Here is an 18,523-nt window from a genome sequence, read left to right as displayed (position 1 = left end):
TTGTTAACCAGTAGAAGGTAACCAATCACCCAACCTTATCCCCCGGGACGTCACAAGGATTTCCACGTAGAAAAAACTCTCTAAAACCACGCGTTTTTCGTTGCCATGGAAACCGAACGGAGAGCGTGCTGGAACTCAAACTCAAACTCAAACATGCGTTTAGGTGATAAAAAACAGTCGTTCACATGTCTGATGAGGATTCAACACTTTAACACTGTAGAAAGCTCAGAAAACTTAAAATACCATCATAGCACCACTTTAAAGACAAACATCGGTGCCTACGGTGGGAGCACATTGTCGCCGTGCACCTCTGATCATGTGACAAGGATGAACCGTGTGACCAGAAATATCCGATGATTTTCCTTCATGGAGCGGCACCGCCAAGCAAAGCCATGAACACTCTCCATCCTTCCACTCAAACTTTATTTAGTCGAAAACAGGTTGACAGAAAAACAATCTCCACGTCTCCACGGCGTTCCGTGTCTGAACGCGGAACTTGTAAAATCGCAGCTCTCTCCTGGTTTCGCTCGAGGTTGTGAGTAAATCCAAAACGACTAAGTAATCATTCACATCTGATCAAACATGTTAATAAATTAATCAGCTATCAATCCCCCCCCCCCCCCCCCCCCCCCCGCAAACCCCCCTTCCTTCCTGAGCCAACACACCGATGTGGTCCTACATCAGAAAACAACGCAGTGATTAAATGTCTCTGGCTGCCTGCAGCAAACAGAGAACGGGACGTTCCAGTGTTTCTGGTGGCGCTTTAACAGCGGCGGATGTTCTGACCCGACCCCAGCGGTGGAGACTGGCGTAGCGGAATCAGCCGACCGTATTATAAACGTATAAAACTTCTTCTAACATTAAGGGGAATCTGGGACATGACTGAAAGTAATAGATGTATAAAAGGCCAGCTGGAAGTCCAAAGGAAAGATGCCACGTGTCGGGTGGTCTGCCGGGTTCCACACTGAAACACGCAGCTCTGATGGTGGTCTCTGAGGCCCGGGTCGCGGCTGCTGGCGCTCAGTGTGGCGTAGGAAGCTGTGAGCAGCGTCTCACGTACGCCGCGCCTTCTGTCTCTTTGCCTGACGTTTGACTTCATCCAAAGCGGCGCCGTCGCTGCTGGTCTGGGCCATGCTCCTTACTCCCTGGATGCGGTTGAACAGCTGCAGCACGAGCGGAAACACCTGCGAAACAGGACGGACAAATAAATGGCGACAATTCACAACGACCGTGCAAGTGATGCCGGGTCGGGCCGAGTCTCCATCGACAGGAAGCAGGACAACTTGGTCTGGGTTAGCCGGTACCTTCTCGTGGTTGTACGCCGCCAGCAGCAGCAGTAAGGTGAGCGGCAGGGCCACGTAGGAGCCTTGTGCAACATCCTGGTCGGGCACTTTGCGCTGCAGGAAACACACACGCTCCATCATCACACCTTTTAAAGACAAACTCATAAAAACACAAACATCCGCGTATCTTACGGTGGGGTTGAAGGTGAGCGTAACGTGCTTGTGGTAGCCGGCGGAGGTGAAGGAGACCTGAGGCAGAGTGTACTCGTACTGGGAGCGCGACAACGTGGAGTACAGCATCAGCACGTAGTTCTGCAGGACACAACAGGCGACATGTGACGGCAGCAGAAACCATGGCAACAACTTTCCCATTGAGCTTCAAGCTGTCATGTCATGCTACAAGCAGCGTCCAGAGACCTCGCCGTCCCGGTCCAGCGGAGGGAAGTGGAAGAAGAGCGACTGTCCCAGAGACACGCTGTTGATCGGATTGTCCAGATTTTCACTCTTGTACAGTTTCACCTGGATAACAAGGAGGTTGGACAGTGGTTGTTCCTGACAGGTAACCAGGCAGAGAAGTTGAGCAGAAGGAGACGTCCTACCGACAATGTTGGCAGGTGTTCAGGAGACGTGATGATGTTCCCACTGAGGTCGAACTGATTGATCTGCCTGAAAGCGATGATGTTGACTCCTTCAATGTCGCTGCTGCCAACCTGAGGAGGAAGCAGAGCTGAACACAAACTGCCAGCTAATGTAACGCCGCTCAGCAGCGGAGAGGTCCAATCACACGGGAGATCAGTGGAATTTCCCGCCTTGCAGGACGGTTAGAGGGCGAGCTGAAACTGTGAGGAATCATGTGATGCAAGTTGTTCCAACACGACGGCAGCTGCTCACGCCGCTACATCTGCCGTCATACGGACACTGCATGTTATCTGCCAGGTAAAGTCACTCACAGTAACGTGTCATCTTCTCATCCCACGCTCGCTGCAGATACCTCAGCATCACGGCAGGAAACCAGAGGCTGACTGCAGGTCTGTAGCACGAGTCCTGCCGTGGAAACGACCGCAGAACGCACCAACGTTCTCAGAGAAGAAGAAACAAGCGGCGCGTTGCTTTGTTTCAAACGTTTCAATGCTTTTATATTCAGTTCCGCAACCACGGCGCCATGTTTCATACGGCGACTCGCCGGTACCTCGCGGGCTACCTCGCCACTACAGCGCCGGCTACCTCGTCACTACCTCGCCGGCTACCTCGTCACTACCTCGCCACTACCTCGCCGCCTACCTCGTCACTACCTCGCCGGCTACCTCGTCACTACAGCGCCGGCTACCTCGTCACTACCTCGCCGGCTACCTCGTCACTACCTCGCCGGCTACCTCGTCACTACCGCGCCACTACCTCGCCGGCTACCTCGTCACTACCTCGCCACTACCTCGCCGGCTACCTCGTCACTACCTCGCCGGCTACCTCGTCACTACCTCGCCGGCTACCTCGTCACTACCGCGCCACTACCTCGCCACTACCTCGCCGGCTACCTCGCCACTACAGCGCCGGCTACCTCGTCACTACCTCGCCGGCTACCTCGTCACTACCGCGCCACTACCTCGCCGGCTACCTCGTCACTACCTCGCCACTACCTCGCCGGCTACCTCGCCACTACAGCGCCGGCTACCTCGTCACTACCTCGCCGGCTACCTCGTCACTACCTCGCCGGCTACCTCGTCACTACCGCGCCACTACCTCGCCGGCTACCTCGTCACTACCTCGCCACTACCTCGCCGGCTACCTCGTCACTACCTCGCCGGCTACCTCGTCACTACCGCGCCACTACCTCGCCGCCTACCTCGCCACTACAGCGCCGGCTACCTCGTCACTACCTCGCCGGCTACCTCGTCACTACCTCGCCACTACCTCGCCGGCTACCTCGTCACTACCTCGCCGGCTACCTCGTCACTACCGCGCCACTACCTCGCCGGCTACCTCGCCACTACAGCGCCGGCTACCTCGTCACTACCTCGCCGGCTACCTCGTCACTACCTCGCCGGCTACCTCGTCACTACCGCGCCACTACCTCGCCGGCTACCTCGTCACTACCTCGCCACTACCTCGCCGGCTACCTCGTCACTACCTCGCCACTACCTCGCCGGCTACCTCGCCACTACAGCGCCGGCTACCTCGTCACTACCTCGCCGGCTACCTCGTCACTAACTCGCCGCCTACCTCGTCACTACCTCGCCACTACAGCGCCGGCTACCTCGTCACTACCTCGCCGCCTACCTCGTCACTAACTCGCCGCCTACCTCGTCACTACCGCGCCACTACCTCGCCGGCTACCTCGCCACTACAGCGCCGGCTACCTCGTCACTACCTCGCCGGCTACCTCGTCACTACCTCGCCGGCTACCTCGTCACTACCGCGCCACTACCTCGCCGGCTACCTCGTCACTACCGCGCCACTACCTCGCCGGCTACCTCGTCACTACCTCGTCACTACCGCGCCACTACCTCGCCGGCTACCTCGCCACTACAGCGCCGGCTACCTCGTCACTACCTCGCCGGCTACCTCGTCACTACCTCGCCGGCTACCTCGTCACTACCGCGCCACTACCTCGCCGGCTACCTCGTCACTACCTCGCCACTACCTCGCCGGCTACCTCGTCACTACCTCGCCGGCTACCTCGCCACTACAGCGCCGGCTACCTCGTCACTACCTCGCCGGCTACCTCGTCACTAACTCGCCGCCTACCTCGTCACTACCTCGCCACTACAGCGCCGGCTACCTCGTCACTACCTCGCCGGCTACCTCGTCACTAACTCGCCGCCTACCTCGTCACTACCTCGCCACTACCTCGCCGCCTGTTTTCGTCACTACCTCGCCGCCTACCTCGTCACTACCTCGCCGGCTACCTCGTCACTACCTCGCCGGCTACCTCGTCACTAACTCGCCGCCTACCTCGTCACTACCTCGCCACTACCTCGCCGCCTGTCTCGTCACTACCTCGCCGCCTACCTCGTCACTACCTCGCCGGCTACCTCGTCACTACCGCGCCACTACCTCGCCGGCTACCTCGTCACTACCGCGCCACTACCTCGCCGCCTACCTCGTCACTACCTCGCCACTACCTCGCCGCCTGTCTCGTCACTACCTCGCCGGCTACCTCGTCACTACCTCAACCGCTACCTCGCAGAAGATGAATGGGTGTGTGCAGGGAGGTGCTTGTCTCGGTGTTGATCAGCAGCCAGATATCGGTGTTTGTGAGACAGCAGGCAGAGGACGGTGACACGCCGTTACCCACCTCTACAGCTCTGTGCTGAGGCAAAGCTCTCTCTATGTGGTCGTTGCCTTCAGCTCGAAGCTGAATCAGGTATTTGCAACCCGGCTGCAGGAAAAGCATCAAGAAGAGATTAAATAGAATCATATTCAGATGGTGCCGGCTGCAACGCAGCCTGGTCACGGTGTAAACGCGGCGTAAATGCTCTCACCAGCAGACCCCTGAGCCTGAACCGACCCTCCTCATCGGTGACGGTGTCCTCGCTGTAGAGGCTGCACCCTCCCTGCCCCACCGCCTCCACAGCCACATCCCTCTCTGCATCCCCGCTCAGGGACTGCACGGCTCCGTAGCAGCTGATGATGAGAAGCACAAAACCACAATGTTGACGGACGACAGGCAAACGTAGAGCTCGTCTGTTCCTTTACAGCAGCGTCGGCTGTGTCATACAGAGACACATTCCTTACCTGTATGCCGTCTTAATACCAGTTACATCAATACTCAGGTTCTGACCCTCCTCCACTGTGATCATCTGAGATGCCGGCTCGAAGCGGAACTCCTTCATCATGGGCTTGAAGTAGTACTGACCAGGACTCTGCAGAGAGACGACAGTCTAAACTATGCTTACTGGGTCGTTAGGGTTAGGGTTGGATGGCTGCTTTCTTACCAGGTTGCTGAAGGTCAGGAGGCCGGTGTCCTGGGTCAAAAGGTTGGAACGAAAATGTCCTCCACTGAGGGACAGCAGGACGCCGGCCAGGGGCTGGCCGTCTTCAGACTGGATCTACAGCAGACAGACAATGTGTTGCTGCGTGGCTCAGACTGGCAGTTTGTAACGTTTCAGTCAGAGGATGTGCGAGTGAAAGCGACACCTCGATGTTCTGCAAACTGCTGCTGTCGTCCTGCTGGTGCAGCAGCTGGATGCAGAACAAAGCATGAGCGGCTGGAACACTTCCAACTACACGTCACAAAAAACAGCACGACGCTCACGTGTACCTTGAAGGTGACACCGGCCAGAGCGAAGGCCTTGAAATCTCCCTGGGTTCCCTCCACAGGACTCAGCACGAATCCCTCTTTACTGGCACTGATGTGGTACTGCCGGTCGCTGTGCAGCGGCCCGACGCTGACGGACGGAGAGGACACATGTTTAAATAACGGCTTAGAGTTTGCATTCAGCAGAAGAACTGGTTTAGAGGAATGTGCAAACATGATGCTTCAGCCTGCTGGTTTACGGTCCGGACTCTCTTCAGAAGATCCGGAGCTTCCAGCCTCCTCAACAACACACGACTTCAGGCTTCGGGTTTGCCAGACCTACAGGCCTCCAGGGTGCTGGTTGGAAACTTCTCGTCTACAGGCTGAACTGGTGCAGACCGCTGACAGTTGCTGGTGTGTTACGGTCCGTCATGCTAACAGGGTTAAAGTCGGGACTTGGCTCCTTCAGCCTGCTGGAACGAGTGTTTCCAGGTTTCTAACCTGGATGCTGAGGCAGCCAACCTCGGCTGGCTTCAGCGGTGAGGAAGGTGCCTCCCACTGGTCGCTGTGGTAACCCAGCAGCATCCAGACATCGCCGATCCACTCAGCGACTTGCAATTTTCTGACTTTGCTGTTTAGCGATGGCGTGGAGACATTCGTGCAAATCTACAATCATCTTTCTGCTCAGAGCGTCGTGCACACGTCCAGTGGAGGCACTTGGAGTACGCCGACCCCACCTGGACCTGCTTCTACCCGGCATCAGCCGAATAAAACAGGCTCAGAACTCTTACACCCGGATTCTCCTACCTGTAGGCTCCCGACTCATCGGTTGCCATGGAAACAAGTGGTGCAGCAGCTCCTCTCTCCGTGATGGATATCTCCACACCCTGCAGCTCTGGTAACACCTTCCCCTCCAAAAACAGACCTGCACGGCCAACGATGTCCACCAGCCGGCCTGGACATGATTCTGTGGAGAGGGAGAGGGGGTTAGGGGGGTTGGGTTGGGGTTCGGGGGCTGGGTTGGGGTTTGGGGGTTGGTTGGGAGGGTTAGGGTTGGGTTTGGGGTTTGGTTGGGAGGGTTAGGGTTGGGGTTCAGGGGTTGGGTTGGGAGGGTTCGGGGGCTGGGTTGGGGGGTTGGGTTGGGAGGGTTAGTGTTGGGGTTCAGGGGTTGGGTTGGGAGGGTTAGGGTTGGGGTTCGGGGGCTGGGTTGGGTTTAGGGGGTTGGGTTGGGAGGGTTAGGGTCGGGGTTCAGGGGTTGGGTTGGGAGGGTGAGGGTTGGGGTTCGGGGGCTGGGTTGGGTTTAGGGGGTTGGGTTGGGAGGGTTAGTGTTGGGGTTCAGGGGTTGGGTTGGGAGGGTTAGGGTTGGGTTTAGGGGGTTGGGAGGGTGAGGGTTGGGGTTCAGGGGTTGGGTTGGGAGGGTGAGGGTTGGGGTTTGGGGGCTGGGTTGGGTTTAGGGGGTTGGGTTGGGAGGGTTAGGGTTGGGGTTCGGGGGTTGGGTTGGGAGGGTGAGGGTTGGGGTTCGGGGGCTGGGTTGGGTTTAGGGGGTTGGGTTGGGAGGGTTAGGGTTGGGGTTCAGGGGTTGGGTTGGGAGGGTGAGGGTTGGGGTTCAGGGGTTGGGTTGGGTTTAGGGGGTTGGGTTGGGAGGGTTAGGGTCGGGGTTCAGGGGTTGGGTTGGGAGGGTGAGGGTTGGGGTTCGGGGGCTGGGTTGGGTTTAGGGGGTTGGGTTGGGAGGGTTAGGGTTGGGGTTCGGGGGTTGGGGAGTTCGGCAGACGTTGAGCCCATCTCTGGATCTGAGGATTGTATCTCCACAGAGACTTTTGCAACCTGTCAGCCACTTTAAGCCAGATTCAAAGACAGAAGCATCTCACCGACACGATGTTGCAGAGGGGGAAAAGGTTCCTACCTCCTGTGATTGTTGCTTCTACTTCAGGGGGGTAAAACAGCAGCTCTTTGGAGGAAGGGGTCACTGTGATCTTCTCACCAGCCCTGTGCAGACACACTGGACATGTTAACCATGTTCCACATCTTTATCTAAGCTGGCTGGTCCACAGCCACTAAATAAGTTGATGGGAAGTGTGGAGCAGGTTGAAGAGGCCGTTACGCAACCTGAGGCCTTTCTGCTGCAGGGAGGCGGCACAACCCACCTGGCCCAGTAGGAGAACTCGTAGTGGAACGGGCCCGCCAGCTCATCTGCCTTCTCCTGGACCGGAGGGCTGTCGTCTTTGGCGCCTCCTTCCTCCCCGGCTTGGCGGCGCTCTCGTTCCTGGCGGCGCAGCTGAATCTCCTGCAGCTGCTGCTCCTGCCGCTGCTCCTCCAGGCTGCGTAGGGGTCCCAGAACCAGCGCCGGCTCGCTCTCGATGGATGATCTGACGGGGGACAAGATCCTGTGAATAGCTCCAAGCAGCTTTCCTGGTCGGAACAGAGTCGTATTTACTTGATCGTGACCGTGACGTCTAGAATCTTGTTGGTGGTGATGAGTCCTGTCATGTGATGCCGCACCGCCGTGAGGGTTAGGATGCTGGGGGCCGAGCTGTTGCACACAGGTTGCTCAGAGTCAGGATGACTTTACTGTAACCCTGGAATAGATGCCCACCTCAGGACTTACGTGTCGTAGGTGTAGAAGTCCTGCTCAAACTGATGGCAGGAGCGCGGCGTGACCTTGTAAACACCTGGACAAGCCGTTTCACAGCATTATTATCTCCGACACGAACCTTTCAACACTCCAAACATTCCCAGGAGATCAGAGCGCATGAAACTCACCGGGTTTGGACAAACAGAAGCGGTTGACTCCCTTGGAGAGGTTGTACACGCCAACGTTCTCAGGTTTGCTGCCATCTTGGAAGAATTCCTGCAGGGAAGAACTGACGCAGTTAACGTGTGATAATAATGACCCTGGAAGGCTTTCGTCTGCTTAGAAAGTAGACCGGCGGGACGGAGGTGACGACTGACCAAAGTGATGGCGTGGGAGAGGGAGCAGCGCAGGATGTATCCGATCTGTCTGAACTCCACCCCCAGGACGTCCGAGTCGACCACCTCCACCTCCACAGACTTGTGCTTCCAGCACCACTCCTCGTGGGAAATGCCAGCTGGCGGGACGAGATGGGAGAGATCGTCAGCTCACCTCAACGTTTCCTCGGCTGAAAACTGTCTCGGTCTATCAGAGACGCCGTGCGATCAGAGCTTTACAACACTTTACTGTGACAGAAGTAGTGATAACTTCTAACACAGGGAAAAGGAAGTAAATCATGTATAACCTTTGTATTTTCCAGGCAAAACGTTGTCAAGAGAGAAGTCGAGGACGTCGCTGCTGCCGGACAAAGCGGCCGTCCTCCTGTCTCCCTGCCGACTCACCGGCTGCAGAGTAACCGACAGCTCGTCGCAGGAAGCTGCAGGTTCACATGGAGATATCAGCAAATGACCCAAGACACAGAGAAAGGCGAATGATCAAGTCCTTACAGAGGCAGAAGACTTTTCCAGACACGGAGGCCATGAACTGGGTGAAGAGCAGGTCTGTGAGGGGCTGGTCCACCAGGGAGACCTGGAGAGCCCGAGGCTGCAGAGCCAGACCTGCTTTGGTTTCTGCTTCAGGAAGAGACACCTGGACACATGGAGGGAAGGTCAGCATGGCGAGTTTCACCTCACCAGCAGACCTGCAGCAGTTTTATCTGTCAAGCAACGTTGCAGGAGTCAGAAAGGTTTCCACTGACGCTTCAACCATTGAACCCAGCTGTTCAATGGCTGAACGCCACAGCAGGACGCCGTGGCGACGCCTGGAATTCAGTCTTTGTTCAGGAAGATAAAACTGACCATCCAGAGGACGTCATTTCATCTCCTTTTTAAAACGGATTTTACACCAACTGTGATGCTTTTCATATGAAGCACTTTAAATCGTCTAGAAATGAAACGCAGCTAGCAGCCTGGCGGCTAGCGGCCTGGCTGGCGACCTGGCGGCTAGCGGCCTGGCGGCTGGTGACCTGGCTGGCGACCTGGCGGCTAGCGGCCTGGCTGGCGGCCTGGCGGCTAGCGGCCTGGCGGCTGGCGACCTGGCGGCTGGCGACCTGGCGGCTGGCGACCTGGCGGCCTGGCGGCTGGCGGCTAGGCGGCTGGCGGCTAGGCGGCTGGCGACCTGGCGGCTAGCGGCCTGGCTGGCGACCTGGCGGCTGGCGGCCTGGCGACCTGGCGGCTGGCGACCTGGCGGCTGGCGACCTGGCGGCTAGCGGCCTGGCTGGCGACCTGGCGGCTAGCGGCCTGGCTGGCGACCTGGCGGCTAGCGGCCTGGCGGCTGGTGACCTGGCTGGCGACCTGGCGGCTAGCGGCCTGGCTGGCGACCTGGCGGCTAGCGGCCTGGCGGCTAGCGGCCTGGCGGCTGGTGACCTGGCTGGCGACCGGCGACCTGGCGGCTAGCGGCCTGGCGGCTGGTGACCTGGCTGGCGACCTGGCGGCTAGCGGCCTGGCTGGCGACCTGGCGGCTAGCGGCCTGGCGGCTAGCGGCCTGGCGGCTGGTGACCTGGCTGGCGACCTGGCGGCTGGCGACCTGGCGGCTAGCGGCCTGGCGGCTGGCGACCTGGCTGGCGACCTGGCGGCTAGCGGCCTGGCGGCTGGTGACCTGGCTGGCGACCTGGCGGCTGGCGACCTGGCGGCTGGCGACCTGGCGGCCTGGCTGGCGACCTGGCGGCTGGCGACCTGGCGGCCTGGCGGCTGGCGGCCTGGCGGCTGGCGACCTGGCGGCTAGCGACCTGGCGGCCGGCAACCTGGCTGGCGACCTGGCGGCTAGCGGCCTGGTGGCTAGCGGCCTGGCGACCTGGCTGGCAACCTGGTGGCTAGCAGCCTGGCTGGCGACCTGGCGGCTAGCGGCCCGGCGGCTAGCGGCTGGTGACCTGGCTGCTAGTGGCTGGTGACCTGGCTGGCGGCCTGGCGGCTGGCGGCCTGGCGGCTAGCGGCCTGGCTGGCGACCTGGCGGCTAGCGGCCTGGCGGCTAGCGGCCTGGCTGGCGACCTGGCGGCTAGCGGCTGGTGACCTGGCGGCTGGCGACCTGGCGGCTAGCGGCCTGGCTGGCGACCTGGCGGCTGGCGGCCTGGCGGCTAGCGGCCTGGCTGGCGACCTGGCGGCTAGCGGCCTGGCTGGCGACCTGGCGGCTAGCGGCTGGTGACCTGGCGGCTGGCGACCTGGTGGCTGGCGACCTGGCGGCTAGCGGCCTGGCTGGCGACCTGGCGGCTAGCGGCCTGGCGGCTAGCGGCCTGGCTGGCGACCTGGCGGCTGGCGACCTGGCGGCTGGCGACCTGGCGGCTGGCGACCTGGCGGCTGGCGACCTGGCGGCTGGCGGCTGGCGGCCTGGCGGCTGGCGGCCTGGCGGCTAGCGGCCTGGCTGGCGACCTGGCGGCTAGCGGCCTGGCGGCTAGCGGCCTGGCTGGCGACCTGGCGGCTAGCGGCTGGTGACCTGGCGGCTGGCGACCTGGCGGCTAGCGGCCTGGCTGGCGACCTGGCGGCTGGCGGCCTGGCGGCTAGCGGCCTGGCTGGCGACCTGGCGGCTAGCGGCCTGGCTGGCGACCTGGCGGCTAGCGGCTGGTGACCTGGCGGCTGGCGACCTGGCGGCTGGCGACCTGGCGGCTGGCGACCTGGCGGCTAGCGGCCTGGCGGCTGGCGACCTGGCTGGCGACCTGGCGGCTAGCGGCCTGGCTGGCGACCTGGCGGCTAGCGGCCTGGCGGCTAGCGGCCTGGCGGCTGGCGACCTGGCGGCTGGCGACCTGGCGGCTGGCGACCTGGCGGCTAGCGGCTGGCGGCCTGGCGGCTGGCGGCCTGGCGGCTAGCGGCCTGGCTGGCGACCTGGCGGCTAGCGGCCTGGCGGCTAGCGGCCTGGCTGGCGACCTGGCGGCTAGCGGCTGGTGACCTGGCGGCTGGCGACCTGGCGGCTAGCGGCCTGGCTGGCGACCTGGCGGCTGGCGGCCTGGCGGCTAGCGGCCTGGCTGGCGACCTGGCGGCTAGCGGCCTGGCTGGCGACCTGGCGGCTAGCGGCTGGTGACCTGGCGGCTGGCGACCTGGCGGCTGGCGACCTGGCGGCTAGCGGCCTGGCGGCTGGCGACCTGGCTGGCGACCTGGCGGCTAGCGGCCTGGCTGGCGACCTGGCGGCTAGCGGCCTGGCGGCTAGCGGCCTGGCGGCTGGCGACCTGGCTGGCGACCTGGCGGCTAGCGGCCTGGCTGGCGACCTGGCGGCTAGCGGCCTGGTGGCTAGCGGCCTGGCGGCTGGCGACCTGGCTGGCGACCTGGCGGCTAGCGGCCTGGCTGGCGACCTGGCGGCTAGCGGCCTGGCGGCTAGCGGCCTGGCGGCTGGCGACCTGGCTGGCGACCTGGCGGCTAGCGGCCTGGCTGGCGACCTGGCGGCTAGCGGCCTGGTGGCTAGCGGCCTGGGATTTGGGATCACCGTGGACGAGTGAGTGAACTCAGAGCAGAAGCGACTGAGTCGTGTCGGCTGTCGTCCTGCTGATCTATGTCGGCCATTTTTACGTGTTTCTGTCACTGTTTCTGTCGTTTTGTCTGGCAGACAAAACGCTTTTTGTTGCGAGACGTCTGAGTTTACTTTTCCAAACTGAAATAAATTCTTTCCACTGAACAAACAGATATGATCAGTTTTACCTGGAAAACAAGCGGAAGCTTCTAGAGACTCACGTGGACGCTGTAGTCTCCAGGTTTGGCCTGGAAGCAGAAAGCCCCCTGCGGGTCCGACTCGGTGGTCCGACTGGAAGCCTGGTCTTGGTTCTGGTTTGTCAGAGTCACCTTGTAGCGACCCTGCTGCTTCATTCCCTCCGGCAGGCGACTGATGGAGATCTGGCCACATACACTGAACCTGTGGGGGTGCCACGTTAGGGATCTATCACCATACCACATACCTGTACCTGCTGGGAAAGCCAACCCACCCTGCGGTGATGATGTCTGGAAGCTGAGGCGTGTTGGGAGCAATCTTCACCGTGACTGGCTCGAAAAACATGAGGTCTTTGTTGACTCGGATGGTGTAGGTTCCAGCCGTCATGTTCTCCAGCCGGAAGGAGCCGTCCTCCTTGCTGACGACTGCAGGACAACGGGGCAGGAAGAGTTCATGGCAGAAACCATCACGTTGCAGAAGACAGCCTTCTGGTCCGCTTACCTCTGATCTGGTTGTTGAGGGAGACGGTGGCGTCGGGCACACCGTCCCCACCGGCGCTGTTCAGAACGCGGCCCGTCACAGAGAAGCCCATCACACGGAAGACGGGCTGAAAACACACAACATGTTGAAGACGATGGAACGTTTTACGTCATCAAACAACGTTTAACTCTTTACCTCAAGTCTCAAGCTGTTGTGTTCCACCTTGAAATTCATCCTGGAAGGAGCGACGTCGAAAGTGATCCTTTCCCCGCGGTAGAAAGGCACCTGGAGTGGAGGACACAGAATTACACCTAGAGCGGTGACCTGACGTCTCGTTGCAGCTTGAAGACCCCGGCAACGGTCCTGCACGTCGCTGCAACGTCCTGCACTTCGTAGTGCCAGGCTCAAACACACGGCGAGTCTGATGGAGGTGGAGCCTGTTTTCTGCCGACGCTCTCAGCCGCTGCTGAGCTGGCTGCTCCGTTCCTCGCAGACGCTGCTTGTTGTTACCACAGTAACTTGAGTGGGAATAACCCGAAGGAGGGATCTCCTGGTGGGTTGTGACTTACCACGGTGTACTCGCCGCTGGCCAGAGAGGGAAAGACGAAGCTGCCGTCGTCCCTGGACAGAGCGCTGCACAGGTAGCGGAGGGAGTTGTCCCTGGGGTCGGTCCCCTCCACGGGGGACGTGTTACACCCACTGATGTCCTGCAAATAGAAACATATCGTTTCTTCTCACTGTGACGGGAGTATAAAAGGAAACATCATCATCAGCTCTACCAGAGATAAACATCTGGACCCTTAGAAACCTCCAGAAGTACCGATGTCCTCGCTGTGTCCACAGCTGCTGAATGACGCTGCTTTACCTCTTTCTTGACTCCAGCCGAGTACAGAAGGAAGGTGACCTCCTTCATGGGCTCTCCATCACTGCGAACTTCCCCAGACACGTCGTAGCCTCCAACCACCAGAGGGTTGGCGCCCGGGGCGTTGGCGTTGGAGACCTGCACGGAGGTGGTGCTCTGCAGGAAGACAGCAAAGCTTTACCGGCCTCGTCCACACGTAGCCGATACCTCTCCAAACCAGGACATTTCTCTCCCATTCGGCCCGTCGTCCAAAACACAGATTTCTCTACCGTTTATGAAACCTGCGACCAGAGTTGAGATATGTGAACACGCCGTCTGCATCTGGACATATTATGGAACCGGGTTTCAGGTGCAGCGACTGGAATTTATGTTACATTTTATGCAATTATATTAAGTTTCTATCACGTTTGTAGCCACAAGGCATGTTTCTAACATGTTTGTCGCCACAAGGCATGTTTCTAACATGTTTGTCGCCACAAGGCATGTTTCTAACATGTTTGTAGCCACAAGGCATGTTTCTAACATGTTTGTAGCCACAAGGCATGTTTCTAACATGTTTGTAGCCACAAGGCATGTTTCTAACATGTTTGTAGCCACAAGGCATGTTTCTAACATGTTTGTAGCCACAAGGCATGTTTCTAACATGTTTGTAGCCACAAGGCATGTTTCTAACATGTTTGTAGCCACAAGGCATGTTTCTAACATGTTTGTAGCCACAAGGCATGTTTCTAACATGTTTGTAGCCACAAGGCATGTTTCTAACATGTTTGTAGCCACAAGGCATGTTTCTAACATGTTTGTCGCCACAAGGCATGTTTCTAACATGTTTGTAGCCACAAGGCATGTTTCTAACATGTTTGTAGCCACAAGGCATGTTTCTAACATGTTTCTAGCCACAAGGCATGTTTCTAACATGTTTCTAGCCACAAGGCATGTTTCTAGCCACAAGGCATGTTTCTAACATGTTTCTAGCCACAAGGCATGTTTCTAACATGTTTGTAGCCACAAGGCATGTTTCTAACATGTTTGTAGCCACAAGGCATGTTTCTAACATGTTTGTAGCCACAAGGCATGTTTCTAACATGTTTCTAGCCACAAGGCATGTTTCTAACATGTTTCTAGCCACAAGGCATGTTTCTAACATGTTTCTAGCCACAAGGCATGTTTCTAACATGTTTGTAGCCACAAGGCATGTTTCTAACATGTTTGTCGCCACAAGGCATGTTTCTAACATGTTTGTCGCCACAAGGCATGTTTCTAACATGTTTGTCGCCACAAGGCATGTTTCTAACATGTTTCTAGCCACAAGGCATGTTTCTAACATGTTTGTCGCCACAAGGCATGTTTCTAACATGTTTGTCGCCACAAGGCATGTTTCTAACATGTTTGTAGCCACAAGGCATGTTTCTAACATGTTTGTCGCCACAAGGCATGTTTCTAACATGTTTGTCGCCACAAGGCATGTTTCTAACATGTTTGTCGCCACAAGGCATGTTTCTAACATGTTTGTCGCCACAAGGCATGTTTCTAACATGTTTGTAGCCACAAGGCATGTTTCTAACATGTTTGTAGCCACAAGGCATGTTTCTAACATGTTTGTAGCCACAAGGCATGTTTCTAACATGTTTGTCGCCACAAGGCATGTTTCTAACATGTTTGTCGCCACAAGGCATGTTTCTAACATGTTTGTAGCCACAAGGGATGTTTCTAACATGTTTGTCGCCACAAGGCATGTTTCTAACATGTTTCTAGCCACAAGGCATGTTTCTAACATGTTTGTCGCCACAAGGCATGTTTCTAACATGTTTCTAGCCACAAGGCATGTTTCTAACATGTTTCTAGCCACAAGGCATGTTTCTAACATGTTTGTAGCCACAAGGCATGTTTCTAACATGTTTGTCGCCACAAGGCATGTTTCTAACATGTTTGTCGCCACAAGGCATGTTTCTAACATGTTTGTCGCCACAAGGCATGTTTCTAACATGTTTGTCGCCACAAGGCATGTTTCTAACATGTTTGTCGCCACAAGGCATGTTTCTAACATGTTTGTCGCCACAAGGCATGTTTCTAACATGTTTGTCGCCACAAGGCATGTTTCTAACATGTTTGTCGCCACAAGGCATGTTTCTAACATGTTTGTCGCCACAAGGCATGTTTCTAACATGTTTGTCGCCACAAGGCATGTTTCTAACATGTTTGTCGCCACAAGGCATGTTTCTAACATGTTTGTCGCCACAAGGCATGTTTCTAACATGTTTGTCGCCACAAGGCATGTTTCTAACATGTTTGTCGCCACAAGGCATGTTTCTAACATGTTTGTAGCCACAAGGCATGTTTCTAACATGTTTGTCGCCACAAGGCATGTTTCTAACATGTTTGTCGCCACAAGGCATGTTTCTAACATGTTTGTCGCCACAAGGCTCGGACACGCCGTCGTTTAAGATAATACTGCTTCAGTAATCCACAGGAGCCCCTTCCCAGCAGCGTGTACCATGTCGGTTTGCTCAGAAGTCGCACGACAGATAAACAAACCTGCTCCAAAGTCCAAGACGGGTGGGAGGCTGTGATATGGTAACTTCCAGGCAACACTCTGAAGAAAGTGTACCTGTGTGAGCAGCAGGAAAACACGTCTGAAAATTTCCACTCCACAAGTTGTGCAGAGACGCCACATTGAGACGTCACAGAACAGCCACTTACTTTCCTCCAGGCTGTGTGAAAACAGTCTGCAGCTTGTCCTCCGTTCCCGCTCGGTTCAGCCTGACTTCCACTCCTGCAGGGCCCAGCAGATGGCCTTTACTCAGAACCTGGAAAACACACATATGAAATGTGTCTGGTAAAGCTTTACTGTTTTCATGTGGAGTAAAATAACCTTCTCAAAGGCGTTGAAGTAGCACTGTGTGACTTTCTGACTCGTGCGGATTGCACAGTGACATTTAATATGAATATCGGTGAAGCGGTCAGCTTCCGAGCTGATAAACTGCACTTCACAGCCACCTTTACACACCACCTCACACACCAGTATGTGGATACACACACTCACCACAGAAAAGCAAGAGGACAAAGATGTGTCAAGAACGAAGGGGGAAAAGATGGCCAACGCAGCGTGGTGCTTCTTAAGACTAGGATGCAGCAGTACTTTGTACATCTCTGATAGACAGCTTATTGTAAAGAGCCGAGCAGCTCTGAACTGTCAGGATAACTTTGTTTCCGCAGTGAATGGATCACATTTACAACCACCCGGAGACATCTACCAGCAATCCGCATCTATCCTCAGCTCTCTTTGAGCTTTCCGGTTTGGCTGTGACTCGGGCAAAGTGTTTCGTCCTTCAGGCTTCAGCGTGTACACGCCACCGCTGGGAACCAATCAGTTCTCACCGTTCCAGAAACAGAGAATCCAGTGAAAACAAAATTGATGTCTTCTTCCTTCGTGCAGATGTCACTGACTCCATCCACGTGCAGGTCGACACTGGTCGGTTCTGATGAAACAAATATAATCGCATTCAGTCTTTATGTATCAACACCTGGATGATAAAACTGTGGATTGTGAGGAGGTGAGTCTTACCAAAGCTCCATCCTAGAGGGGGCTCGATTTTCAGGACAAAATCTCCCTGTGGAGGAAAAGAAGGCAGCCTTGTGCATTACAATCAGTGTGGTGGAAAAGGAATTCAGATCCTCACGTGGTGGCTTTCATACCTTATCGTACAGAGGGATCATGAAGTAACCGTTGATGGGAGCGCAGTCTGTCTGATACTTCAATGAACCTTGTTTGGTGTACAGTTTAATCTGGTGGAAAAGAAGGAGAAATCCCATGCAGGACGGGTTTTTACAGCTACCAAATGAGTATAATGTGTGTCTGACATTCAAACACCAACTTATGGGTTAACTCATACAGTGATAATAATAACAGCAGTCTGTTGGGACCTGTATTAGTGACCAAATGGTAATCTCCCGGAGCCTCCAATGAGGAGATTAAGATTTAAGGTCTTCATCATCGACAGATATTAGGATTAGGGGGGGAATGCCACGTGAGACACTGCCATGCCACTTTATCACTTATTTAAGATTAACTGTCAGAGATGCCCCTATTTAAAAACATAAAATATGAAAATGAGCCCACTGGAAATTAACTCAACCATCATCAAACTAAATGCAGTAGTTTTCACCTTCAGATACTAAAACACAGAATTCAGGGTTTTATTTATCAAAAATAAATAACTCATTTTGTGAGGTTTCATTCAAACTCTCATTCACAACCTGCCCAGCCTTTGGCCTTTGATTAAACCAGTTAAACCAGTTAGATAAACCAGTTAGCTATTAGCCGGCTAACGGCTAGCACTCACCTCGATCAGAGAATAATTTATTTCAACGTCAGATTTAACGAATCCGCCACACGCCACCACGATGTCATCCGATGACACGGCCAGGAACTGGGAGTTTATGATACAGAAGAAAATCCAAAGGCTTCCTACGTCCGTCCGGATCGTAACCCTCAACATGTTGCCTGATGTGTCTGACGGGAGCGACCATAGAGCGGAGCGACGCAGCACGCTGCCTCCGTCATCACGCTCCCTCCGTCATCATCATCACGCTGCCTCCGTCATCACGCTCCCTCCGTCATCGTCATCACGCTGCCTCCTGCTGTCATCACGCTTTTTTTCCCTTTTTTTTTAAAGCTTTATTGAGAATAATCAATACAAGAATACAGCCACAAGAACGTGATGCATAAAGCGAGAACAGCAAACAGAGAGAATAAGAAAACATATTAATAATAATAATAATCATGATACATAAAAATAACAAAAAAATAGTAATAATAAAAATAAAAAATAAAAACATCACAAAAAGGAAAACACAAGATTATTCATATTATTATTGATATACTTTATTTACCATTCATTATTTTTCTTATGGTTATTCAAACAAATATCTTAAACTCAGAGAACATATTGACTGTTTTTAACAACCTTACTGTTTTGCATTGGAATGATAGTTGAGACATACTGCTCCAGTTCAGTCTTTAGCACCAA

At 55.8% G+C, this 18,523-nt stretch overlaps 1 protein-coding gene across 2 annotated transcripts; it reads right to left on the bottom strand.

Moving 5' to 3' along the window:
• Positions 1-653: 653 nt before the first annotated feature.
• On the bottom strand, positions 654-18,063 carry nomo (nodal modulator). Of its 2 annotated transcripts, XM_079238270.1 has the most exons (31): positions 17,837-18,063; positions 17,190-17,279; positions 17,059-17,104; positions 16,872-16,972; positions 16,194-16,300; positions 16,029-16,101; positions 13,500-13,652; positions 13,204-13,341; positions 12,830-12,919; positions 12,656-12,761; positions 12,429-12,579; positions 12,181-12,358; positions 8,974-9,115; positions 8,772-8,903; positions 8,467-8,603; positions 8,278-8,365; positions 8,123-8,186; positions 7,952-8,047; positions 7,662-7,883; positions 7,421-7,503; positions 6,325-6,484; positions 5,542-5,668; positions 5,216-5,329; positions 5,016-5,143; positions 4,763-4,904; positions 4,576-4,659; positions 1,883-1,993; positions 1,701-1,802; positions 1,476-1,595; positions 1,305-1,397; positions 654-1,184 (listed from the first exon to the last, which is right to left on the bottom strand). In XM_079238270.1, exons 1-31 carry the CDS (start codon positions 17,990-17,992, stop codon positions 1,053-1,055), a joined length of 3,666 nt encoding a protein of 1,221 aa, XP_079094396.1. In that variant the 5' UTR covers positions 17,993-18,063; the 3' UTR covers positions 654-1,052. The 2 variants fall into 2 exon arrangements, with proteins under 2 accessions (XP_079094396.1, XP_079094397.1); XM_079238271.1 differs by lacking the exons at positions 16,872-16,972; positions 17,059-17,104; positions 17,190-17,279; positions 17,837-18,063 and adding an exon at positions 16,537-16,670.
• Positions 18,064-18,523: the final 460 nt, after the last annotated feature.

This window comes from Telmatherina bonti (assembly GCF_933228915.1).
Source record: "Telmatherina bonti genome assembly, chromosome: 3".
Lineage (NCBI taxonomy): Eukaryota > Metazoa > Chordata > Actinopteri > Atheriniformes > Telmatherinidae > Telmatherina > Telmatherina bonti.
This window is presented reverse-complemented; position numbering and strand designations above follow the sequence as displayed.